The 26,664-nt window shown below is 39.2% G+C and overlaps 2 protein-coding genes across 2 annotated transcripts in view; one reads left to right on the top strand and one right to left on the bottom strand.

The window, feature by feature from the left end:
- Positions 1-12,276, top strand: part of LOC117994444 (transferrin-like) — a 27,742-nt gene extending 15,466 nt beyond the window's left edge. Inside the window, exons 6-15 of the mRNA XM_034982357.2 lie at positions 1,350-1,543; positions 2,194-2,336; positions 2,703-2,872; positions 3,276-3,516; positions 5,410-5,576; positions 6,221-6,363; positions 7,312-7,381; positions 8,492-8,608; positions 9,133-9,274; positions 9,942-12,276. Of these exons, the coding sequence (XP_034838248.1) occupies positions 1,350-1,543; positions 2,194-2,336; positions 2,703-2,872; positions 3,276-3,516; positions 5,410-5,576; positions 6,221-6,363; positions 7,312-7,381; positions 8,492-8,608; positions 9,133-9,274; positions 9,942-10,275 (1,721 nt within the window). The 3' untranslated portion in view covers positions 10,276-12,276. The remainder of the gene's footprint in view (positions 1-1,349; positions 1,544-2,193; positions 2,337-2,702; positions 2,873-3,275; positions 3,517-5,409; positions 5,577-6,220; positions 6,364-7,311; positions 7,382-8,491; positions 8,609-9,132; positions 9,275-9,941) is intronic.
- Positions 12,205-26,664, bottom strand: LOC117994099 (uncharacterized). The gene is made up of 9 exons (XM_034981978.2): positions 26,566-26,664; positions 24,598-24,766; positions 22,787-22,885; positions 16,541-16,672; positions 15,541-15,615; positions 14,602-14,678; positions 13,862-13,955; positions 12,936-13,095; positions 12,205-12,644 (listed from the first exon to the last, which is right to left on the bottom strand). The coding sequence occupies exons 2-8, from the start codon at positions 24,667-24,669 to the stop codon at positions 12,958-12,960; spliced, it is 687 nt and encodes a 228-aa protein (XP_034837869.2). The 5' UTR covers positions 24,670-24,766; positions 26,566-26,664; the 3' UTR covers positions 12,205-12,644; positions 12,936-12,957.

The raw sequence follows: 26,664 nt of genomic DNA, 5'->3' as shown, positions 1-26,664 counted from the left end.
TTTTTTAAATAATGATAATTTCTCATAGTATTTTGCATTTATTGCTTTAACATTGTATAAAAATAGCAAAGGTAATCAGAAATGAATTTTAAACCCACTATTAATGCCATATTTCGTAATCGTAACTTTTTATCGGTATGAAAATAAAAATAGGATGACATCACTGGCTCATCCGAGATAACATCGTAGAGCCCGTCTCAACCATAAGATCACCGATGAGCTTAAAGCCACTACAGAATCACAAATTTACAACCGTTGCTGGCCTGGTCGATCTGTACGATGTTACGTCGCAGACCGCATCGATGTTGGCAACGTTGAACCGTTCTTTAGAGAATCACATAGCTGGACTATATAAAGAAGTTTCAAGATACAACCTTCGGCCCAGCTGGCGCTACCGAGCACGACCAACCGCACGGTGGGAGATCTCCCTTTGGCATGGTCGAGCCTGCACACCGCTCCCGTACAAGTTCATCATCATCATCATTAACCGATAGAGGTCCACAGCTGGACATAGGTCTCTTGTAGGGACTTCCACACGGTCATAGTACCTATAAGTTACTTTCTGTTAAAATTTAAGGACAAGAAGATTAAAAACGATCACGCACTCATCCGATCCCTATCCGTGAAAATACGGATACAAAAATATCGACGACATGTGTTATAACTCATAAGCTACCATACAAAACAAATAGGAACATAATATTTTCACGGACTCGGATCGGACGAGCGCGTAGCCGCCGTAAATCTTAGGGTTGAAACACATCGATGGTTGAAACACGTTCGTAAGTGTCACACACATATACATGCGTACTTTGTCTTCACTTTTTAAAATACAACTGTATGAGTTTTATCTTATTTTTGATCTTATTTAACTTGCTTCTGGAATTTTGGCATATAAAGATAAACTGCAAAAAACTATCACTTTATATTTAAGGGGCCCTCAAAATATTTTGTTAAGAGACAGACCTTGACATGAAAATCGTAACCACAATCCATCGACATAGGAATACATCGAAGTAGTACTTAGAAATTCTTTGCCACAATCATAAGTCAAAGTCACTTTTTCATAAGTACTGAAAATAGGTATTGTTTAGTTACACCAACCAAAATGCAACCAAATCACTCGAATGGTAGGTATAGTAAAAGATCTTCGTAATGTTTACAAGATATAATACCAGGTAGATACATAACTCAAAGCGATAAGTATCAGCATTTGTAGTCATCATTACACAAAGATGAAAATAAGTACTTATCGATAAAAATACCAATATACTTAAGTGTATTTTATGTCGGTATTGGAGAATCTAGATATTTTTTCGTACCCAGTTGAATTAAATTTTTTTCAACAGAAAACCGTTTCCCCGCGCTATGCTCCCTCTGCGGCGTCAATTCCACGTGTTCACGATACACTATCGATATGGGCGTCACTGTTGCTGGTGTCAACAACAACAACAGGCACATCCAAGCCCTGGAGTGTCTGCGCAGCAACAACAATGGCACAGTCGCGTACGTCGCTTGGCAACACGTCCGGGAGTTCTTCAATGTGAGTTGTTAATTGGTACAGTGACGATAATTTTATTTTAATATATCGGTACTGGTACCGATATTTTTGCTATACGATTTATTTTTAGGGGCATATTTACTGCGTATCCTTACGTAGTACTATTATATATTCTGTTCTGTTCTATCGAATATCGACGTCCATAGCTGGATACATAGGTCTCTTGTAGGGACTTCCACACATCACGGTCTTGCACCACTGAATACAGCGCTGTTTAATGTGTGTGTGGTGAGTCTGCCAACGCTGCACTTGTGAGTTGTGACCCCATCGGTTCTTCAAAGTGTGTGTCCCACCCTTTACCACTTCTGATTACAACCAGCCCGTTGAGCAATGTCGGTTACTTTGTTTCGAACGAATTGCGAAGCTGAAATGGTAATAGGCAGTATAGTGTATAGTGCGAAAAACAGATAGATTCCAGGAGCTGGAATGGCGACCTCACACTGGAAGATGTAGTGTTAGAAGACACCCTACTAGATGGACAGACGACATCAAACGAGTCGCATAGAGCCGCTGGATGGTAGCGGTGCAGAACTGTGGCGTGTGAAAATCCCTACAAAACACCTATGCCCAGATGTGGACGTCGATCAATTGACGATGATGATGATAGTGATGATTTGTTGCAACTTCCACAGATGCGCAATCCTGACGTAGCGACATCTTTCGCGCTGCTATGTGAAGACAATTCTTTGAGGGTTCTCACTTCGGAGTTGCTGGCATCGACAACTGCGCCTTGTTCCTTCGTCAAACAACCCTGGAGCGCGATTGTAGCGTCTGCGTGAGTATTGATATGGGTTATTTTGGCAGCGATCAGTATAACAATTATTTAAACTTTTATTTAATATGAAAATGTTATAATAAAACTTAAACCTAGTCTTATCTAATGGCTGTACAAACCATGCTCGTGTAGAAAAATGCTGGCTGCATTTTCACGCTGGCCAATCACGCTGATCCTTTTTGCAAAAAATGAGGTGGCCTTTCTGTTTCCTAAACTTATTTTTACTTCGTAACCTCACTAATTTGTCAAATGAGGTATCGTCGACTTTATCTTACTGATGGATGGACCGCTGAGCCTTAGTAATAGGGTCCCGTTGGCACCCTGCAGGTACGGAACCCTGAAATAATACAGTAATTACTTTTACAGTTCAAGAGCCGCAGAAATCCAAACCAACCTACCAGCTTGGTGGCCCAACGGCGTTGACCCTGGTGGCAACTCTTGGCAAACCAACCTGTATACCGCTTTAGTGGGAGGCAGTAACGCTCGCGTCATTTTCCAGGAAACTTTGCAAACACCGCTGGAATACACACGAGCATGTAAGTTTCATTATCGGTATTGGTAACGTTGTGGTATCGGTATTATAGATATTGGAGTAAAGTATCTGCATCGGGATTAAAATTTGAATTATTTTTTTAGAGTATCTTGGCAATCAAATCTGTATACGTACTGCATACAATGTTGTAGTTAATTTTGTGGGTATCAATAAAATTATTGGTATACCGGTATCAGAAACGTTATTGGTATTGAAATCGAAAACACAAACTGCATCGGTACTTGTACTGGTATCGTTTCGTTTGGGTATGTTTCGATGTGTATGTGTACATGATAAAAGTAACATAAAAATTCAAATTAAAAAGCAAAATGTTACAATACTACGTAGAATTAATTAAGCTTTTTTGTTTCTTTACGTGTCAAGATTAATCTATTTTTTATTTCCAGTCCGTAATTTAACCACAATCGACGCTTCCTCATCATGTCTGCCTGTCCATCGTTGGTGCACCGTCAACTCTCAAGAGCATGCCAAGTGCATGTGGGTACGCAACGCAGCCTTCACACTTGGCATCGAACCAATGATCTCCTGCCAGATGAGGGCCACCACCTTTGAATGCCTTTCAGATATAAGGAATAATGCCGCTGATTTTATAGCCACGAAGGCCAACTATGGATTTCTTGCAAGACAGTGAGTGTTTTTCCCTACAAATTGTTCGGTTTTAGTAAATATATCAGTACCGAGATACCGGTAATTTAAAGAGAATTATATCACAAAGAAAAACGGTATTTTTATAATTAAAAATACTGTTTATGATATCTATCGACCGATAATTCGAAGTCAGAATATTATGAAGTACACATAATGAAGAATCACGATCCTTTCAGATCATCAAAGTGGCAAAGCGTTGGACACGATTAATTATTGTTTAAGTACTTATTTTCATCCCTGGTGTGTCCAAATATTTGGTAAAGGCTTTCATTTCTTCTTTCCACTTAATTCGATCTATCATGACAGTTTAATGAGTAGCAAAGCTGAGTAACAATAATTCCAAAGCCATAAAAAGAAATTCCAGATCATTAAATCTGAACCAACCCCTCATACAATAATAGTACTACGGCTACTTGGGATCGAGAATTCTCAGATTCAGATCGGTCATCGGATGCAGTACATAAAGAGCCTACACGTATGTTACAGTCCTAAACGTATATACATACCAGAAGGAGTGATCCACACTACTAAGCATATCATACTTAATGTTCTGTCCACTTCTGACGGTCGTGTCACCTCTGTGACACCGCAACATTGCTCTGCCTAGACGTCTTATTTTTATTTTCTTTGGGACAGTAAGCAAAACATAATAAAAGTTAAAAATAGGACTTAAATCTAACAACTTAAGTTTTTTTTTTTTTTTCTTTTTTTTTTTTCTTTTTTTTTTTTAATTTTTCCTTTTATATATTTAAGAAACAAATAAACTATTAATAAACTTAAATCTAAAAAAAAAAGAAAACAATATTAAATTAAAACTAAAATAAATTACATTAAATCTAAAACCTCATCGAGACCACCGCAGCGAGGCATTGTACCCAAGATGCTGGCAGCATTACCCCTTTGGATGGCCAAACTAATTCTTTGGCCAAGGTAGCTGCCAGCTCTCGGGTCCCCGGTTGACTCGATAACTCTTTTCGCAATTTCTTCAAAAAGAGCTCGAGCCCCCGGGCCCCACGGCCCCAAGGTCTCCACACCAAAAGGCACGAATACGAAGCTCCCATCGAGGTTTTCATATTTGCGCCTTTTGGCCTGTTCGGCGCTGATGGCCGCTGCACCCGCCATAGAGGAGGTCGCCTGAATGTGGGATGCAGCTAAAGTGTCTACACAAGTTGCATCCCAAACAAGCGACCTGCCCATCTTCCACGGTACGAGCGTCATACCATCAGGTCTCTTGCCATCGCCACGTGCCAAACCAATAGGTTCTAGTACAGCTGGCACATGGGCGGTGGCAAGGGACCTCCGGATGATGTCGTTAAGGGTACTATGGCGGGAGAAGCGACCAGCGCTTCTCGAACAGGAGAGCCCATGGTGGCCGAAGGCGTCAACGCAGTCACCGCAGTGGCAACGGTGAGGCTGGTTTATTGTGGCGCCAAGCCTAAGACCAATCAAAACAGAAAGTGTCGTATGGTCTAACAGAGTGCCCAGGTTGGCAGAGGGAAGAGCATGTAGCCAGTAACCGGACTCTTTTGCAGAGACAGCGAGAAGACGAGCACGGTCTTTTTTAGAATTTGCGTTTGCTAGTAAAGTGTCAAATGTCGTTTTGCAAATAATGTCGTCCCACTGTCTCTGGCAACTTAAGTTGGCAAATATGTAATCCACTACACTATCCACAGCTTAGAAATAAAACTAGGGCGAATAAACTACTCTAATATAAACAAACGACTTAGACTATACAAAAATTTAAAACAACTAATAATGGGGCCGATTCTCCTGCACTGCTGTCTTGGTCAACTAACTGGCTGTATGAAGTATCTTTCTAGGCTGTGATCTGAGTAGGTATTCTACAGGATGATTCATGATACCTCGTTACAGACACTACCAGCTCTCGGCAGTGAAGCTGATACAGAACTCCCGCAGCAACCCCGCGTCGTACTCGCGCGTGGTGGCGCTGGTCAAAGCCAGCTCCGCTGAGAGTGACATCACTCGTTTCGAGAACCTTCGCGGCAAGAGGGCTTGCTTCCCGGAGTTTGGCGGCATCTGTGAGTCATACTTTATCTTGACTCCAAAAATCTACACAATTAGATAGCTTTTTGATGACCAGTCGAACATAACCCTGATGACAATACAAGGATATGTTGTAGCATCGTGCTTTAATTTTCTTTTCAAATACTTTTTGTTTTGGGGTGATTATAATGTCATATAGCAGGAGTGGTATACCAAGACTACAACAAAAATATTTCGTTATATTACTTTGAACAGGTAACAAAAATGTGCGTCGTTCGAAAATGCTACTTTGTACATGGCATTGATCGTTAAAGAGAGATAGGTGTAAGTACCGTTAAAGTATTATCACTTTTACCGATATTAATAATTTGTATTAGATAACTTTAAGGTACCTATCTATAAGTATCATTACTTTATCGATACTGTGGTAACGTTACGAAAAAATACCGATAATTTGGTCCCTGTTCTGTAAACTGCAAAGTATACGTCCCGCAAATTGCTAATACGCGTGGCTGCCATTTTAGTGTTTCGAGTTGATGGTATATTTTTTATTTCGGCTGACGTCAAAATGACGTCATTTCGATGTTAATGAGACATGGTTCCAGCGCGACAGCAATTTACGGGACTTATACCTGTACCTACTATTGATCGGTAAAGTGAACATTGTAATTTTGTGCAGCATATATGGCATTCGTGCGCACGGCTCAAGAACGCAGCGTGATCAGCCGCTCGGAGTGCGACTACGCCCGAGCCGTAGGCGAGTTCTTCGACAGCGCGTGCGCGCCCGGCGCGATGGCCAACTCGCATGCACTCGGTGAAAGCGTGAGTATACAGAATCATTTTATGATCATAATCATAATTTTAGCGTTTAAACTACCGTGAGTGATTTCCATTCTAAATAATATCTGTCCACGGCTTAAACTAAACTAGTCGGGCTAACGTCGACTAAACACGTGAGTAAAGCCGGGAGTGCCGGGACGGATATTATTTATAATCATAATTATTTAAATAGGATATCATATTATTTAATCGCTTGTTTGGGATGCAACTTGTGTAGACACTTTAGCTGCATCCCACATTCAGGCGACCTCCTCTATGGCGGGTGTAGCGGCCATCAGCGCCGAACAGGCCAAAAGGTGCAAATATGAAAACCTCGATGGGAGCTTCGTATTCGTGCCTTTTGGTGTGGAGATCTTGGGGACGTGGGGCCCACGGGCTCGAGCTCTTTTTGAAGAAATTGCGAAAAGAGTTATCGTGTCAACCGGGGACCCGAGAGCTGGCAGCTACCTTGGTCAAAGAATTCGTTTGGCCATCCAAAGGGGTAATGCTGCCAGCATCTTGGGTACAATGCCTCGCTGCGGTGTTGTTGCAATGTCTCGATGAGGTTTTAGATTTAATTTAATTTATTTTAGTTTTAATTTAATGTAATAAAACTTAAAGCTAGCCTTATCTAATTACTATATAAATCATGACCGCGTGGAATGGTGCCAAGAATACTGGCTGCATTTCCGCGCTGGACAGCCAGGCTGATCCGCTGCGCAAAAAATGAGCCAGCCCTTCTGTCACCAGTTGAGGCTATTAAATGTTGTTTTTTTAGATTTAAGTTTATTAATAGTTTATTTGTTAACCATTGATAATAAAATTCTATCTTGAAATTAAAATAGGATATTATTTTATCTAACTTACGCTCGTGACTTGTTGTTTGATAAAAATTGGCTGATTTAACTGTACCATCAGTTACATACCGCTTACACATTGTTTACTTTTCAGAGTTTCAACGCAACAAGCCTGTGCACAGTATGCCGACCCTCCGTAACAGTAGTGGGGGGTGACAATAACTGTAAGTGAAATAATATTATAACATACTTTACTAGAGAGGATTATTACTTTACTAGCTCTACTATTTTTCGTCCGCGTGGAGTACCAAAACAAATTTTAAACCCCTATTCTACACCCTTAGGGTTGTTCTTTAACAATGAGATTTTAACATGAGCTTAATAAAATATGTCATACTGCTAATTTCAAAAATATTAACTACAAATTTCGCGATTCTGACTTCAAAACTGACAGACTTTCATACAAACTTCAAACCCCTTTTTTACCCCTTTAGGGGTTGAATTTTGAAAAATCCTTTCTTAGCGGACGCTTACGTCATAATAGCTATCTGCATGCCGAATTTCAGCGCGATCCGTCCAGTAGTTTGAGCTGTGCGTTGATAGATCAGTCAGTCAGTCAGTCAGTCACCTTTTCCTTTTATATAATACTAGCTTATGCTCGCGACTTCGTCCGCGTGGACTACACAAATTTCAAACCCCTGTTTCACCCCTTAGGGGTTGAATTTTCAAAAATCCTTTCTTAGCGGATGCTTACGTCATAATAGCTATCTGCATGCCAAATTTCAGCCCGATCCGTCCAGTAGTTTGAGCTGTGCGTTGATAGATCAGTCAGTCAGTCAGTCAGTCACCTTTTCCTTTTATATATAGATAAATATAGATTAGAGGCTTTGTAGAGCATTGTCTCTGTCACTCATACCTATTTTACGTTTTGTCAGTCTCAACGACAGTGACAGTAGGTACTCTACAAATTTGCTTTCTGTTTCTAAAGGTTATAATGTACATTACTTTCGGCCGCGTGCTGTACCTACGTACTTACCATACGTCGCACGTGTACAAAATAAATTGGATCTAATTTTTGTTTCTATCCTGGTGTACTGAGTGCCAGTGTTTGAAGATAGAACCTTTCAAATTCTCTGCCAACATACAGAGTTGATAATGACTAAATAATATATAGTTCTACATTGAGGCCGAGTTAGGGCCTAGATGGCGCTGTCTAAGCTTAGATCGCGATATTGACGTGCCTTAGGAACGGACAAGATTAGCACACGGGTCTCAACTCTACCTTACCTTACCTACTACCCTTGGGCTATAATACTTATGTATATTAATTCCAGTCACGTGCGCGTACAACCACACAAACATGTTCTACGGCAACAACGGCACGCTGTCCTGTCTGGCACAGCCGGAGAACCACGTGGCTTTCCTCGAGCTGGAGAGTGATAGAATAGACGGTAAGTGCATTATACACAAACACATACACACACACACACACATCGAAGCTTTTACGACTATTTTTTCTTTCTAATGATAAAAGAGCGTGAATTTGACCTGCAGCTCGTTCCAGCAACGCGCAGGACTGCAAATACTTTTCTTATACATAGCATAATATTGTATATCAAATCCATAAAGAGCAACCGCCGCCGAGTTTCTTGCTGGTTCTTCTCGGTAGGAAAGACATTCCGAACCAGTGGTGTTCGCATCTGACGATTCAAAAATACTTGTAAAAGTTTAATTGAATAAAAAATATTTTTATTTACATACTAGCTGCCCCGGCGAACTTAATACAGAACAGTCGATTCTTTTTCAGGATTTAAAAAAAAAAATTCTCTCTGTAAGAACCATCCCCGTAGGTACTTCAAGGAATATTATAAAAAAGAAATAGCGAAATCGGTTCAGCTGTTCTCGAGATTTGCGATCAGCAACACATTCAGCGATTCATTTTTATATATAGAGATTTATTTATTCTAATTTCTAGAACAACTCCGTGCAGCGAACCTCCCAAACAGTTCAGTCCGAGCACTCTGCAGAAACAACACCCTCGCCCTTTCTACTGGGGTCAGGATCGACTCCAACTGTCTGCTGGCCTTTGTTGTGGACTCCGAGGTGCTTGCTCGAAGGTAATATATATTATGAGGTATATTTTAGGCGTGACAAATGTAGCAAAAAATGACAGTTTTATAAGTCCCACAAATGGCTAATGCGCGTGGCCGCCATTTTAGTGACGTCAGCACTATACTGAAGTTTCGAGCTGATGGTATATTTTTATTTCGGTTGACGTCAAAATGACGTCATTTCGATATTAAGGACATGGTTCCAGCGCAATAGCAATTTGCGGGACTTAAACTGATGATCTGTGATATGATGCCACAAAAAAGAAACGCGTAAAAATAAAAAATAAATCCTTTATTTTTTAAAATTTCACGATATATTGCAAATAAAACATCTGACTGACGCTAGAGGTCAACGAACGTTGCGGATTTAGGCCACTCGAAGTCAATGCCGCGTCGAAGGCGGGGCATTGATCCAAGTTTTTCGCGCTATACTTACATTGCGGTTTTGAAAAATACTAATTCACAAAAACTACAAAATGAGGCAAAAAGAAATTAGTATTGGATTGTGTTTAGGTAGTATAACAATAACGCTAAGTTTTTGCTAGCGTTCTGGTTACACCCTGTACATAGGCAGGCGGCATTGCTAAGGTGTTGTAGACTAAGCAATTTTGTCTGCGTTACTGATTGATCATCATGACGAACCTAACCTAACTTTTCTTTTCTTTTATTACAGAAATGACATCACTAACAGCATCAATACTCTACTAGACACATTAGACTTCTACTTTGGCTACAACATCGGTTCCGGCTCACAATTAATCAACTTAAGAATGTATTCGTCATTCGACGGTAGAAAAGATTTATTATTCTTGGACACCGCTCAAGGTCTGTCAGAGCCATCTAGCGACGCGGATGACGAACAGGCGAAGAACTATAATGAGTTGTTTAGACATTTAGAAGCATGTACGGGCGCGGCAGCACCGGTACCAGGGTTGGCAACTCGCAACTTTTTCTCTATTCTGACTTTCATTATGTCTGCGATCTTTACGCGTTACGTTATTTACTAAATCTATGTATAAAATCTACAAAACCCCGTTCACACGGCATTAATACCGCACTTTTTACAGGATAAATCTTATTGAATAGACTGTCATAGAAACAGTTTACATGGTTAAACCTGTGTATAATGCATACATTTTGAGAACACGCTCGCAATTTGGCTAGTCAAGTGTCCCCTTTGTTCTTGTTTGAATATTTTAAGCCTTTATTCTCCAACAGTGTCATTCAAGTGCCAAGAGAGCCTTGTCGCACTGTACTTTTGACATGACGTACGACGTAGAGCAAAACTGGCGGGCGAGTTCTCAGAATGTATGCACTAAATATACGTTTTTTTTGCAAAACAAACAAGATGTGTATGTTTCTATACTCAAAGTATGGAGCTACTACGTATTTACGTATTACTGTAAGACAATATTATATTCGGCAATGCTGTGTGAACAGGGACTTTCGGTGTGAAAACTGCTGTTTTGTGGTGTGTGGTACAATATTCTGATGATCGATTAATCAAAACTTGGTTCAAGCGTCAGTAGAAGGACTGTTTTCATACAAAATATTACGCGTACAATCTGAGAAAAGACTCGCCATATTTACTGTATTATGTGTCAACTAACATTTTAAAAGTACAGTTTATTCAAGAAGTTTATGTGAATAGTTTACCGTACTAAACCGTACTTTTGACATAACAGTTGACACAGAGCAAATATGGCGATTCGTTTCTCAGATCGTACACGTAGTATATTATGACGCTGCCATCACGACACGTACGTTGTTCGTGTTTTTCTTTTGTCTGATGTTTGAACGATATTTTTTTTTTATACACTGAACTTATTATACATATAGACATTTTTATATTTGCATGTCGTATTTTGTAATACGTAGCGCATATTTTACGTGTCAAAATTGTTACTATTGTTACTTTGCGTATAAATATTTATTCAAACATCAGATAAAAATATTTTAATAGCATAATAATTATACTTACTTGCTTAGGTAGATTTAAAATGCATTTTTTATTATTCCAATGTGTTCATCTTTATTCTTAATAAACTTTACTCCTTAATCACTCGGTCGATAGACTGAAATCAATAAGGTTCAAATTGCATTTCACCCCTGTAGACTATTTCCATAATACTTATTCCTAGCATACCGTTACGCTCAGACTTTCTATAGTACGCGACAGGTCAAGATGACAATCGAAGTAAGCGGCGAGGGGACGCTCCGCACATCCGCACGTCACCCACACTCGCCCCTACCGGGTTAGCGCGGGGGCTGTGCGGGACGTCCCCACCCCGATTTCCATCTTGATCTCTCGCTTACTATTCAAAATCTGCGTTAGTCGTATGTATTGTTAAAAAATAAAAATACAAAAATAGGTTTACAAAATATATTTTTCTAACTTTTTTACAGCATTTACTTAAATGACAATACATTAAATACTTATCTATTAAAAATCTTGGTCCAGTGCATATTTAGCTCTAATTTCTTCCAGAAAAAATATTTTCTAGATATAGCAATGTCATTAATTAATAGTTTGTAACATGTATATTTAACTAACCAGTGAAACTATCAAATAGAGAGAACACAATTAACTTTTACATTTCGTAAGTGTACCTATATTATTATTATGTTTGTATTTATAAGGACAGTATTTGTGTTATGATGCTTTGTAGAGTCACATATAAATCTAATTCTCACCATTTTAATAGGTATTCTACATGAATGTTTAAATTGTATTTTTACTTACAATAACTTAAGTTACTTTAAATTTCTAATTAATTACAGTATTACATATTTTTTTAATAAACTTTTTTTTAAATTCTTATGAGACGCAACAAATAATAATATACGCAGTTATAAAACTTATATATTGGTATGTTAAGATTGATAAATATTAACAACTCAAAACTGCATAAATAGTTTAAAAATATAAGGCTCGCATTTATATGTATATGTTGTGTGATACATATTTTGTATGGTATTGTACCTATAAATAAATAACTTTTTTAAGATCTATTGTTTTATTAACTACCTACATATTTATAAAACAATTTAAATATTATTATTATATTCAAATGAAACACGTTAAAATACTACCTATTCTTTTAAAATCACTCCCACGGGGTATTTTTTTAAAAATCTTTGAAAAACGAAAAAATATATACCTACGAAAATACTGTACATGTTTTTATTTAAGACTAACTGTGGTGGTTTAAAAAAAGTGAAAAATGTGTTTTTTTGTCTTTGAGCATTTAAGTTTTGTCAATCCATCCGAGTCTTCCCCTGCCCAGTACGACCATGAGCACGTCTTCAGTCACAGGTTCGATGCTTGGCGACACACGGGACCGCCACGAACGGGGTTTAGGTGGTGTTAATGATGCTAAAAACATAACATTTTATCCTTACAATATTTTTCTTTCAAAATCCATTCTCCCATACTAATATTATGAATGCGAAAGTGTGTCTATCTGTCTGTTACCATTTCATGACCCATGTGTTTAACTGATTTTGACGTAATATTTGGTAACTAGGTACAGAGAAAGCTTGTATCCCCGAGACGAACATAGGCTACTTTTTATTCCGAAAAATCAAAGAGTTCCCACGGGCTTTTTGAAAACATTAAATCCCCACAAAAAAGGACAAAAAGTAGAAAAAGATTTATCTGACTTACCGCCAGAGCGGCGCTGCGATCGCTATCTGTAAGAGTGGGACGCACTGAGAGCTCGTCGTAGGAGTGAGGAGAGTGACAATATTATGTGAAATATAGCGAGGCAGACGTATATTGGCGTTTCGTAGCGTTTTAGCCAGTTAATTACCGCTTGGTGGCAACCCTGAAAATAAAAAGAGTATTTTACACTATCGAGGCGCACGAAGTGCACCAAGGCCAAGGTGTTAGTCAAAGTCAAAGTCATATCATTTATTCAGATTATGTATTACTTATGGTATGATGACCTAATCGGAGGTCGGGGTATCGATTCCGGGCACGCACCTCTAACTTTTCATAGTTAAGTGCGTTTTTAGTAAATCAAATCAAATCAAATCAAATGGTTTATTCAAAATAGGTAATAAATTACACTTTTTGAAAGTCCGTTGTTGCATTGCATATAGTGGTGATAATTTTTACGCGAATTTAAAAACTAAAGCTACGAGGGTTCCAAACGCGCCCAGGGTCTGAGAAGAGCCCACAACAAACTCAGCCAGGTATTCTTTTTATTATCACCACTTTACAAGATCACTTAAACTTATTAGAACTATCACAGAGCCGTTAAGTAACTCATTCCCAAGCTTTCTTATCATTTAAAATATTATAATCCTTTACATTGTAATAGGATTTTTCAATAAGTTTACGTTTTATGAAAAGTTTGAACTTGTTGAGAGACATCTCGAATAATTAAACTATTACTTGCTTTAACGGTGAAGAAAAACATCGTGAGGATACCTGCATGCCTGAGAGTTCTGAATAATGTACTGAAAGGTGTGTGAAGTCCGCCAATCCACACTTGGCCAGCGTAGACTATGGCCAAAACCCTTCTAACTTTGAGAGGAGACCCGTGCTCTGTAGCCGGCGATGGGTTGATCATGATGATGATAACTTACTGTAGGATAAACTCTATCGAGTGTGCAGTTTATGGGGTAGGTCTCCGCACCGCAGCAGGACCATGGCGGCGCTTTGCCATCTAGCGGAGAAATTCTGTAAATCATAATAAGTATTAAGTAAGTATAATCACCGAGTACCTACAGTGCGACAAGGCTATCTTGGCGCGTGGCGAAAATCGGTACTAACGTTGCCGTCAAGTGTCCCCTTTGTTCTTGTTTGAATATTCTAAGCCTTTGTTCAACAACAGCGCACCCCTGTCAATGTCATTCAACTGCCAAGAGAGCCTTGTCGCACTGTATATTTCGCGACAGATCAAAAGGGGAATCGGGGTATGAGGTGGGGGGCTTGCCCGCACTGGGTTAACGCAGGTGCCGTGCGGGTGTGCGGGGCGTCCCCACCCCGATTGCCATCTCGATCCGTCGCTTACTATAAGTCCTAGGTATAATTAATTAGTAACTACACCTGAAAAAATCTTGGCATGAAGAAGTAAAAACGTAATTTAGGGTCGCGAACTTTATTTAGAAATTACTTGAGATGAACACTGTAGGCTCCTACTTCCTACCAATGCAACATAATCCAACATAACAAAGTAGTTTCGATAAAGTCAAAGTGTCGCCACTAGATGGCATTAAGCACATTGGCACACGTTCCGTCATTGGCAGTAAGCGAACCCCCCGTCGTAACGTTTTTCTGTTGATTGGTTTGGGCATGTATGGGCAAAAGTGTATTTTTAACTTACGTGTTATTCTGTTCACAACATTGTAGTGTATGACGGAGGGCGTGCGTCAAGTAACTGTTTGGCTCTTGAATACCTTTCTGTAAAAATAAATCATGTCAAAAGCGACTTAAAATAATATAGATAATAATAGAGCCTCAGTAGCTCAACGGGTAAAGGAGTGGACTGAAAACCTGAAAACCCTACAACGTTGTCGACGGTTCAAACCCCGCCCGTTGCACTATTGTCGTACCTACTCCTAGCACAAGCTTGACGCTTAGTTGGAGAGGAAAGGGGAATATTTGTCATTTAACATGGCTAATATTCTATTTAAAAAAAAATAGGTAATCGTTGTACAGTACAGCTACCCTTTTTTAGTTCATTAAAAAGTAAAGGGTGTCTGCGAAATTATTTTGTCAACGGCGAAAAAGAAATAAGTAAAAGTTTAAAATATAATACTTACTTACTACTTTATTATTTAAAGAGGTAAAGTTTGTAAGTTTGTTTGTAGAGGTTAATCTCTGGAACTACTGAACCGATTTTGAAAATTCTTTCACCAGTAGAAAATCTTCCCCATGCGCTTCCCATATAAACTTAGGTAGTTTCGTTTAATAGTTCAACCTCAATAGCTCAACGGTTAAAATCCGAAAGGTCGGCGGTTCAAACCCGTTGCATTATTGTCGTACCTACTCCTAGCTCAAGCTTTACGCTTAGTTGGAGGGGAAAGAGGAATGTTATAAGTCTCGCAAATTGCTAATGCGTATGGCCGCCATTTTAGTGACGTCAACACCATACTCAAGTTTCGAGCTGATGGTATATTTTTATTTCGGCTGACGTCAAAATGACGTCATTTCGATTTAATGAGACATGGTTCCAGCGCAATAGCAATTTTCGTAATATTCTTTAAACAAAAAAATAGGGTGACGAGTGAGATGATTCAAGATAATTGAATTAAAAAGTTACCTCCACTAAATTGGACGAGATGTAGTACACGATGGCACATTCCAACAGCAAGAGAAGAATCACCAGCGTGGCGTACTGAAAACATTCACATACTTTGTAGGGTCAGCAACAAAGCTAGGTTTGGACCCGTCCATAGTCGCTTGTACTGGCGGGTGCAAACCTAGCTTTGTTGCTGACTGTACCTTTGTCTCAGATCAGAATAGTCAGAATAGATAATAGTAATATATCTATGCTTTTAAGTTTTAAACCATACATACGAGATCGCAAGGGTAACGCAAAAAAGAGTTAAAGAGTAAATGCATAAAAGACATAGTCGCTTGTACCTACTGGTGGGTACAAACCTAGCTTTGTTGCTGACTGTACCTTTGTCTCAGTTCAGAATAGTCAGAATACATAATGGTAATATACTTAGCTAAGGCTATTGGCTTAACAATCATGATCACAGTACAAAAAAAAGAACCTGTTTCATGACAATCTAAAAAGAAAAAGGTAAAAAAAAATGCCGTGTTAAGCTATACAAAGTCTCCGATAACCATGTCGGAGGATTGCCAGCGAAACATACATAAAAAAAAAATATTTAGCTATGTTTTTAATTTTTAAACCTTTACAAGTACAGGGTCGCAATGGTAACGCATAAAAGAGTTTAGAGTAAATGTATAAAAGACAAACAAGACAAATTTCAAATCCCTATTTTTTATTTTACCCCCTTAGGGGTTGTATTTTCAAAAATCCTTTCTTATGTCAACGTCATAATAGCTATCCGCCTGCCAAATTATAGCCCGATCCGTTCAGTAGATTTGAGCTGTGCGTTGATTAACTGACTGACTGATCTATCAACGCACAGCTCAAACTACTGGACGGATCGCGTTGTTGGCATGCAGATAGCTATTATGACGTAGACATCCGGTAAGAAAGGATTTTTGAGAATTCAACCCCTAAGAGGGTGACATAGGGGTTTGAAATTAGTGTAGTCCACGCGGATGAAGTCTCGAGCTTATACCATGAAAAGCAGGAACTGCGAGCCCGTGATGGCGCCATAGAAGCCCATAAACGATATGAAGAAGAAGAATCCGGACAACATGGCGCAGCTGATACCCATCTCCAGGAAAGGGGCGTCTTCTGCCAACAAAGCCTGCGAAACAATAGAAAACCGGTCAAGTGCGAGTCAGACTCGCACACGAGGGGCTCCGTAAAACCGTACAAAAAATAATCATCATCATCATTATCAACCCATCGCCGGCTCACTACAGAGCACTTGTCTCCTCTCAGACTGAGAAGGGTTTTGGCCATAGTCTACCAAGCTGGCCAAGTGCGGATTGGCAGACTTCACACACCTTTGAGAACATTATGGAGAACTCTCAGGCATGCAGGTTTCCTCACGATGTTTTCCTTCACCGTTAAAGCAAGTGATACTTTAATTACTTAAAAACGCACATAACTCCGAAAAGTTAGAGGTGCGTGCCCGGGATCGAACCCCCGACCTCCGATTGGAAGGCGGACGTCCTAACCACTAGGCTACCACAGCTATAAAAAATACAAACAGCTACAAAAAATAATACTTTTTATTAGGGTTCCGTACCTCAAAAGGAAAAACGGAACCCTTATAGGATCACTTTGTTGTCTGTCTGTCTGTCTGTCTGTCTGTCAAGAAACCTACAGGGTACTTCCCGTTGACCTAGAATCATGAAATTTGGCAGGTAGGTAGATCTTATAGCTGACATTTGGGGAAAAATCTGAAAACCGTGAATTTAGGGTTAGATCACACAAATAAACTTAAATTGTGGTCATGAACTAATAATTAGTATTTTCAACTTTCGAAGTGAGTGACTATATCAAGTGGGGTATCATATGAAAGGTCTTCACCTGTACATTCTAAAACAGATTTTAATTTATTTTTATGCATCATAGTTTTTGAATTATCGTGCAAAATGTCGAAAAAATACGACTGTAGTACGGAACCCTCATTGCGCGAGCCTGACTCGCACTTGGCCGGTTTTTTTTAATGATGTACCTAGTTACTTAACCGCAAATTCACGACTTTCGGATTTTCCCCCTTTAGGGCGTTTGTGCACTCATCCGTATTCGGTTCGTGTCCGTGACTAGCTTATGCTCACGACTTTGTCCGCGTGGACTACACAAAGGACAATGATAGAATTTCTTTAGAACCGTAACCCATGTCCCATTTTATTATATGAAAGTCGTTCACACGTATGCTTTATGTAGCATTTTGTTGCTGTTTCATCACTGATAACAGCTAAACATAGAATTCAACACCTCTAGAACTTGCGGTTTTTCATTAAATCTAAGTTTAAGTCACAATGATTCTAGGTTATATGCTTACCCATAATATTGTGAAATAAATAAAAACGTCCGCAAGTTTAAATTAAAATCACAATTTTTAATTTTTAAGTTGTTATTTAATACTAGGATAATTATCATTAATTTATATTGTGTGTAAATTGGTGGGTCAGGATCTGTCATTCTCCTTTGAAACCCCCAGTTTTAATTTGACGCCCTTAGGGGTTGAATTTTCAAAAATTCTTTCTTAGCGGATGTCTACGTCTTATTAGCCAAATTTCAGCCCGATCCGTCCAGTAGTTTGAGCTGTACTTTGATAGATCAGTCCACGCGGATGAAGTCGCGAGAATAAGCTAGTCTACTATGAAGTAGATTCCACAAAATAGGTTTTACCTACATTCGCAACTCGCATGTCGTAACCGTTTATGTCCGGATATCGATGCGTTGACCCGGTTATTTGATACGGAATATAGATCGTGTGTAATCGTTTACTAATACTATTATATTTCGATTATCCGGATATTTCCAAACAATACCCTTGTTTGTTTTTAAATACACTATTTTTTTAGCCTCGTTTTGTGTGTTGTTTCGGATTGACTATGCTGCGTAGGCCCTACTGGCCGCTACAGCGTCACCGGGGGGGTTGGCGAGCGCGAAGCTCCGCCTGGGGGTGAGCCATAGGGCTCGAAGAAATAATTCGAGAGGTCGGGGGGCAACGTCCTCCTAAGGGCGCCTCCTGTGAGGCTCGGACCACGGCTTAGGATGACGTTGGGATGGGTGGAGTTGTTGGTCAACGGTTAACGAAGTGAACCATCGAAAGGTCAACAGTTGCACTTTTGTCGTAACTACTCCTAGCACAAGCTTTACGCTTAGTTGAAGGGGAAAGGGGAATATTAGTCATTTAACATACAGTACGCGGCCGAAAGTAATGTACATCGGTCTTTAGAATGACATTTCGGCTTTGTAGAGCGTTGTCTCTGTCACTCATACCTATATGACGTTTTGCCGGTCTCTACGGGACAACGCTCTACAAATCTGCTATCTCCTAGGACCTAGGTCGATGTACATTACTTTCGGCCGCGTACTGTACCCATAATATTTCTTTACCCGACTGCGGCGAAGCTCAAAAGGAGGATTGTGTGTTGGACCTGTATGTATGTTCGTTCCTATAAATCCGCTCGTAACTATTGAACGGCTCAACCAATTTTGATAAGTCCCCGCCCTTATTTAAGTCTGATGCCCGCGACTTCGTCCACGTGGATTTATGTTTTTCAAATTCCCGCGGGAACTCTTTGATTTTCCGGGATAAAAAGTAGCCTATGTGTTAATCCAGGGTATCTGTCTTCATTCCAAATTTCAGCCAAATCCATCCAGTAGTTTTTGCGTGAAGGAGTAACAAACATACACACACACACACACACACACACACACACACATAATACAAACTTTCGCCTTTATAATATTAGTGTGAAGTGTGATTTTATGCATAATAATTTTTCATGCAAAATGACGAAAAAATACGACTGTAGTACGGAACCCTCAATGCGCGAGTGTGACTTGCACTTGGCCGGGTTTTTAAAAATATCGAATAAACTTTAACATTTTGATTTGGATCGTCAAGCGAACCTACCACTGATTCGGAAGAAGTCTCAGACTGGTACGGTGGTGACCTACTTACTCAGTGACACCGCCTCATACAATCACTACCCCCTATTATAAATGCGAAAGTGTGTTTGTTTGTTGGTTTGTCCTTCAATCACGTCGCAACGGAGCAATGGAACGACGTGATTTTTTGCATGGGTATACTTAAGGACTTGGAGAGTAACATAGGCTACTTTTAATCCCGGAAAATCAAAGAATTCCCCGTGATTTTTAAAAACCTCATTCCACTCGGATGAAGTTGCGGGCAACAAATAACCAATAATCTTTAAAAAAACCGGCCAAGTGCGAATCGGACTCGCGCACTGAGGGTTCCGTAGTACAATCGTATTTTGTCGACATTTTGCACGATAATTCAAAAACTATGATGCATAAAAATAAATAAAAATCTGTTTTAGAATGTGCAAGTGTAGCTCTTATACCCCACTTGATATAGTTATCTTACTTCGAAAATTGAAAATACTAATTATTAGTTTATGATTCCATTTTTTTTTGTGTGATGTGACCACTCATTCACGGTTTTCAGATTTTTCCCCTAAAGCCAGCTATAAGACCCACATACCTGCCAAATTTCATGATTCGGATTCGTTCATGGTCAACGGGAAGTACCCTGTAGGTTTCTTGACTGACAGACAGACAGACGTTACAGACAGACAACAAAGTGATCCTATAAGGGTTCCGTTTTTCCTGTTGAGGTACGGAACCCTAAAAAATGGTTGTAATCATAGAGCAGAAACAAAGAGGAGTTGGCCTAAGCAACTGTGCACTGTGATTTTCAACTAGGTCCTGACATCATCACTGTGGGCGGGGCCTTAGTTAGTATGCTGTCTGCGTTCGTCAGGTTCACATATATTGAGACTCGTATTATCGGTGTGTTTTCGCGTTTTTAAGAACAAAAGGATGAAGTGTTGTGTTTTATCGTGTCAAAGTTATTCAGACAGACGTTCTGATGCTATGAATGGTATCACATTTCATTTGTAAGTAATTTTATACGTAATTATTAAAATAGTTCTAGAAAATGACATCTAGTGTGAGATAGCTGAACTATGTAGTGACATCAATATATCGATGTTAGGTCGCTAAGCGAGTAGTTTTGCTACTAACCCGCAGATGGAAAATTGAGAAGTGGGCGGCGTTCCACAACCCCTCACCCCGCAAAATGTCACTCGATATTTCATAGGGAAATCTTAATACAACATCTCCTCTTTGTTTCTGCTCTATGGTTGTAATACATGGCTGATTATTGTTTGAATAATTCACACGGCATGCAAGGCCTCACTACATCTACTCATGAGGTCACACGCTGCTATGTCAGAAATTGTCTATAAATACTACAGTAGGGTCAGGAAGTACTCGCGTGGCCTACTTTTTAATTTCTATTAATCGACTATAGCGGATATGAAAATGAAAATGAAAATGAAAATCTTTTTTATTCGTATAAACTTTTACAAATGCTTACGAATAGTCGGATGCATCTACCACTGGTTCGGAATGCCTTGAAATATGATGACTTAGGTTCACCATCACCGTTCACCATGCACTATTTGTTCTATCTCGATAGTAAATGTCTACGTCGACCTACGACGACGTAGAGGTCTACGACGACTTACGTATTGGATATTATTATTACATATTAAATTAAATTACATATAAAATACAGATAAAAACAAGTAATAATTAAGTAGACCTAGGTCTAGTAGACGTATGAATGGGCAACCCCTGCACTAGTAAACACTGTATTACAGTGGGTTGCCTTCTCCATTTCTAAAAACTTGAATAAATGTTATTACAATTTGGTGCGCTAAGGTCGGACATGTTATACCGGTGTTTATTACAAGTGATAGTGGTGTGCATGTATGCGAGAGCGTGTGTGCGTGTGTTAAGGTGTGTATGTGTGTGTGTTTGTGTGGGTGCGTGTGTGTGTATGTGTGTATGTGTATTATTTCAATCATATTATTTTAATCAGAAGATCCTCAGTTTCGTTATAACTTAGAGCATTGAGATATTTTATTAATTGCGTTTTCAGTTTATTACTTGTAAAATCTTTTAGCATTATATTTCTGTATAATGCATTGCATAGTTGCATGCTTTTGCATTGTATAGTTTAGGATCGAGATAATTTATGAATTTCTGAGCAAAGATTGTTTTAAGTTAAGGGATTTTGTATACTATATCTATTCTACGCTTTGTTGTAGAAACTGGTTGAATTTTGTATGGTGTAGACCTACATTAAACAGTATTTCTTTTGGTTATAAATATAAGCGTTTGTATACTTTCTGTCTTTTTCTCTCTGTACGTATTTAAGGTACTAGCTTTATGCCCGTGACTTCGTCCGCGTGGACTACACAAATTTCAAATCCGTTTTTCACCCTCTTAAGGATTCAATTTTCAAAAATCCTTTCCTAGCGGATGCCTACGTCATAATAGCTATCTGCATGCCGAATTACAGCCCGATCCGTCCAGTGGTTTGAGCTGTGCGTTGATAGATCAGTCAGTCAGTCAATCCTTTTATACAATTTAGACTAGATATATCGAAAATATAGGATTTTTTATATTTTTTCGCGTTTTTTTGTGGTATCATATCAGTAATCACCAGTACTATCACCTGTCTTTGTTTTTGCCAGCGTTCTGGTTACACCGTGTATAAGGTATGTACAGAAGTATGGTGCCATGGTGACGGCAGATCAGAATACAGTAGTCACCCCTCCTCTTCCCACGGGTCGTAGGCGACTAAGGAAAGGCGTCCTCTGACACTGTAGCGGCCAAACCCCCCCCCCCCCCCTATAAAAGACGCCCTAAGCACGTCCTTAACGATCCCGATGATCAAATCATGACCGACAATGCTCCCTATCTCGTAGGGCTACACAATACAACCTCATCACAGCGTCTTCGCCGGCGAAGACGAGGTCCCCGATTTCTAACGTCACCCGGACGTGGTCTCACGCCACGGCCTCGGGGGCGTACGGACTAACCAGTCCCCCCAACCTCACAGGAGGCGCCCTTAGGAGGACGTTGCCCCCCGACCTCTCGAATTATTTCCCTAGGACTCACCCCCAGGCGGGGCTTCGCGCTCGCCAACCCCCCCGGTGACGCTGTAGTGGCCAGTAGGGCCTACACAGCATAGTCAATCCGAAACAGCGTCCTCTGTGCTGCTACTACCACCTACTGCGATCACCAACCCGTCTACCCAACGTGGTGATTATGGGCAAATCTCCCGTTGGTAGAGGTCTTTAGTCCAGCCGTGAACTGTTATATCCTATTAATGATAATGTATGGGGGTCTTAATTACCTTCAGCGTTGGAGTTCCGAAGATGTTGCCAGCGCTGACGAAGGAGCTGGGTGAAGCGATTGCCCACAGGCTGAACGCAAATACTGTGATACAGAAAAACTGAAACAAAGGGAAAGAAAGAAAGAAAAGGGAATATGTCTATCTATTGTTGGTGTCACAGACAAAAACCGGCAAAGTGCGAGTCAGACTATCGCACCGAGGGTTTCGTACCACAGTCGTTTATTTCAATACTTTACATGATGAATCAAAAACTATTGTGCATAAAAATAAATAAAAATCTGTGTTAGAATGTAGGTATATATTATGTAAAGTCCTTTCTTTGATATCCCACTTGGTATATTATCTTACTTTGAAAGTTGAAAATACTAATTATTTGTTAATGAACATATTTAATTTTTTTTGTACTTAATGTAACCACAAAACGATTTTCGGATTTTTCATGACTCTAGGTCAACGGGAAGTACCCTATAGGTTTCTTGACAGACACGACAGACAGTTTTAAATTCAGATGAATTCGTATTTTTAAACTAATCTGGTCACCTGATATGTAATCCTGATAAAATAAAATTAAAAATATCTAAGTAGGTACCTACTTACTTATTAATTGTTCTAACGTTAATTACTTATTAGGTAGGTACTAGGTATTAATAATTAGTAAATCTTTGTTTTTCGGCAAAGACCTTAAACTTTCTACAACCTAGACCTTTACTTTTTAATACCTGTATTCAAATATAATATAATACGAAGGTCTTATTAATCACAAACAACTGGCATAAATATAATCTTCTCAAGGTTTACAAAAGAATAATTACTAAGGTAAGTACCCACCCGTCGTTGGTCGTCCTTCGCTCAGTTCAAACATTGCCGCTTGTCTAACCTTGATAGTGAAGTAGAAGGTAAAGAGAAACTAAGTATATGGATAAAGCTCACAAACCGGTCAAGTGCGAATCGGACTCGCACACGAAGGGTTCCGTACCATCCATATCCATACTAATATTATAAATGCGAAAGTGTGTCTGTCTGTCTGTCTGCTAGCTTTTCACGGCTCAACCGTTCAACCGATTTTGACGAAATTTGGTACAGTACCCGTAGTACAAGATTTTACGTCTCACCAAACGAAACCAAATTCGAGAGTCGAAATACTTCCGCGTTACAGTAAAATGGACCTAAACAGCCTTGAATTGAAGTAAAATATTCAATGCCACTGATTTTAATTTCGCAATGTTTCCGCTTGGAGCGCTGGCTGTAGAAGTGTAGACAAACTTGAGCTTTAAAACAAGGCATTTAAGATCCAGTTTACTGTAACGCGGAAGTATTTCGACTCTCGAATTTGGTTTGGTTTGGTGAGACGTAAAATCTTGTACTACGGGTACATAGGTAGCTTGCAACCCGGGGAAGGACATAGGCTACTTTTTATCCCGGAAAATTTAAGAGTTCCCACAGGATTTTTAACAACCTAAATCCATGCGTACGAAGTCGCGGGCATCAGCTAGTTACCTATAGGTAATTAGCATGATTTTTTTTGCTCGTTTTTATAAAACAAGCAAAAAAAATCACGTTTGTTGTATGGGAGCCCCCTGTTAAATATTTATTTTATTCTGTTTTTTACTATTTCTTTTTATAGCGGCAACAGAAATAGGTACCTCATCTGTGAAAATTCCAACAGTTTAACTATCACGGTTCATGAGATGTAGCCTGGTGACAGACAGACAGACGGACAGCGGAGTCTTAGTAATAGGGTCCCGTTTTACTCTTTGGGTACGGACCCCTAAAAACACGCTGTAGGTAAGCTTAGGTAGTAATTTACTCACCATGGTAACAAAGTTGCAAAAAATCAAAACTGATGCAGATATTCTTGATGTGCTGTTAGTTTTCCCACTCATATTAATTTAGATTTAAGCCTATTTATTTCAACAAAAAAAAACCAAAAAGATAAATTCGATTTTTAATTTATTTCCGTCTTCGGGATGCAAGCTATCTCTGTACCAAATAGTTCGTACGCGTGGATTTAATTTTTCAAAAATCCCGTGGGAACTCTTTAATTTTCCGGGATAAAAAGATAATCATCTCGAACTGTCGCGTAATAAGTACGTAGGTATCTAGTATTTTTATTTTAAACCATAATTTGAAGTTTGAATTATAAGTAATTTTATTGTTAGCGTGACAAAGGGAATACAATATGAAGGGATAATTTCATGGAAACTAGAAACATGAACTGAGTCCCATGGGAAAGACACGCGGGCCTTGCATATTTTATTGTGGAAATGTGGAAAAGTGGACGACAATGTCGTTCAACTTCGGTTTCTATGAAGCTTTTCTTGTGACTAATATTTAATGAATTTTTGATAATAATTATTAGAATTTTATTAATTGAAGTGATAATAAGATAAATTTTGCATGCCAGAAATGGCCGATTACCGACATTGATACTTAATTTTTTAAAAATACTACCATTTTGTCACATGTATTCTAGCAAAATAAAGGATTTATGATTTGACCTGACTACTGTGATAGCCTAGAGGGCAGGACGTCCGCCTTCTAATCGGAGGTCGGGGGTTCGATCCCGGGTACGCACCTCTAATTTTTCGGAGTTATACACGTTTTAATTAATTAAATATCACTTGCTTTAAACGGTGAAGTAAAACATCATGAGGAAATCTGCATGCCTGAGAGTTCTCCATAATGCTCTCAAAGGTGTGTGAAGTCTACCAATCCGCAAATGGCCAGCGTGGTAGACTATGGCCAAAACCCTTGTCACCATGAGAGGAGACCCGTGCTCTGTAGTGAGCCAACGATGGGTTGATCATGATGATGATGAATACTTTTTTCTTCTACTGCATCTGCGAGGAGTTTTTATGTAGATACGTTTAAAATCTCATTGTTATAGAATTCGCAGTAAAAAGTCAAGATCGTCTGTCTGCAAGCCTTTCACAGTTTTGATGGGTACAAAGCCTCAATAGCTCAACGGATAAAGGAGCGGACTGAAATCCGAATAGTCGCCGGTTCAAACCCCACCCGTTGCACTATTGTCATACCTACTCCTAGCACAAGCATTTACACTTAATTGGAAATGAAAGGGGAATATTAGTCATCATTGGATAATATTCTTTAAAAAAAAGATGGCTTGCATCCCGGAGACAGACATGGGCTACTTTTTGTCCCGGAAAATCAAAGAGTTCCCGTGGAATTCTTAAAAACCCAAATCCACGAGGGTATCGTCTAATAAAATTTGATGTTCAATTTTTAATCAAAAATTATCCACTTCATCTATTATATAAAAGGAAAAGGTGACTGACTGACTGATCTATCAACGCACAGCTCAAACTACTGGACGGATCGCGCTGAAATTCGGCATGCATGCAGATAGCTATTTAATTATAACGTAGGCGTCTAAGAAAGGATTCTTTATAATGCAACCCCTAAAGGGGTAAAATAAGGGTTTGAAGTTTGTATGAAAGTCTGTCAGTTTTGAAGTATCTATAAAGAAGTTTTGTAGTTAATATTTTTGCAATTAGCAGTATAACATATTTTAGTAAGCTCATATGTTAAAATCTCATAGTTAAACATCAACCCTAAGGGTGTAAAATAGGGGTTTAAAATCTGTGTGGTCCACGCGGACAAAGTCGCGGGCATAAGCTATATATATAGTACGCGACAGGTCGAGATGGCAATCTGAATAGGCACATTTTTTTGTAGTAGGTATATTAATAATTGTTTTTTAAATCTCTATAATATTTCTATCACAAATATTTTTTATAATTTTTTTAGTGTTTACCTACACTTCAAGGATATTAAAATTATTCTATCACAAAATATTATTTTCGTATAGTTTTACGAAAGTCGCGTTGTTCAATCAACGGCCGACACGAACGTTACGC

The sequence above is a fragment of the Maniola hyperantus genome, chromosome 26 (genome assembly GCF_902806685.2).
Source record: "Maniola hyperantus chromosome 26, iAphHyp1.2, whole genome shotgun sequence".
Classification (NCBI taxonomy): Eukaryota; Metazoa; Arthropoda; class Insecta; order Lepidoptera; family Nymphalidae; genus Maniola; species Maniola hyperantus.
The sequence above is the reverse complement of the archived record's forward strand: the minus strand, read 5'-3'. Positions and strand labels throughout refer to the sequence as shown.

What these genes read in the sequence shown, in the direction of transcription:
- LOC117994099 (XM_034981978.2), bottom strand. Translation starts at nt 24,669, where the DNA reads ATGAGTGGGAAAACTAACAGCACATCAAGAATATCTGCATCAGTTTTG. An exon ending in TTTGCAACTTTGTTACCATG is followed by an intron (nt 22,886 to 24,597) that starts GTGAGTAAATTA and finishes CCTTTGTTTCAG; the next exon opens with TTTTTCTGTATCACAGTATT. An exon ending in TCTCGTCCAATTTAGTGGAG is followed by an intron (nt 14,679 to 15,540) that starts GTAACTTTTTAA and finishes TTATTTTTACAG; the next exon opens with AAAGGTATTCAAGAGCCAAA.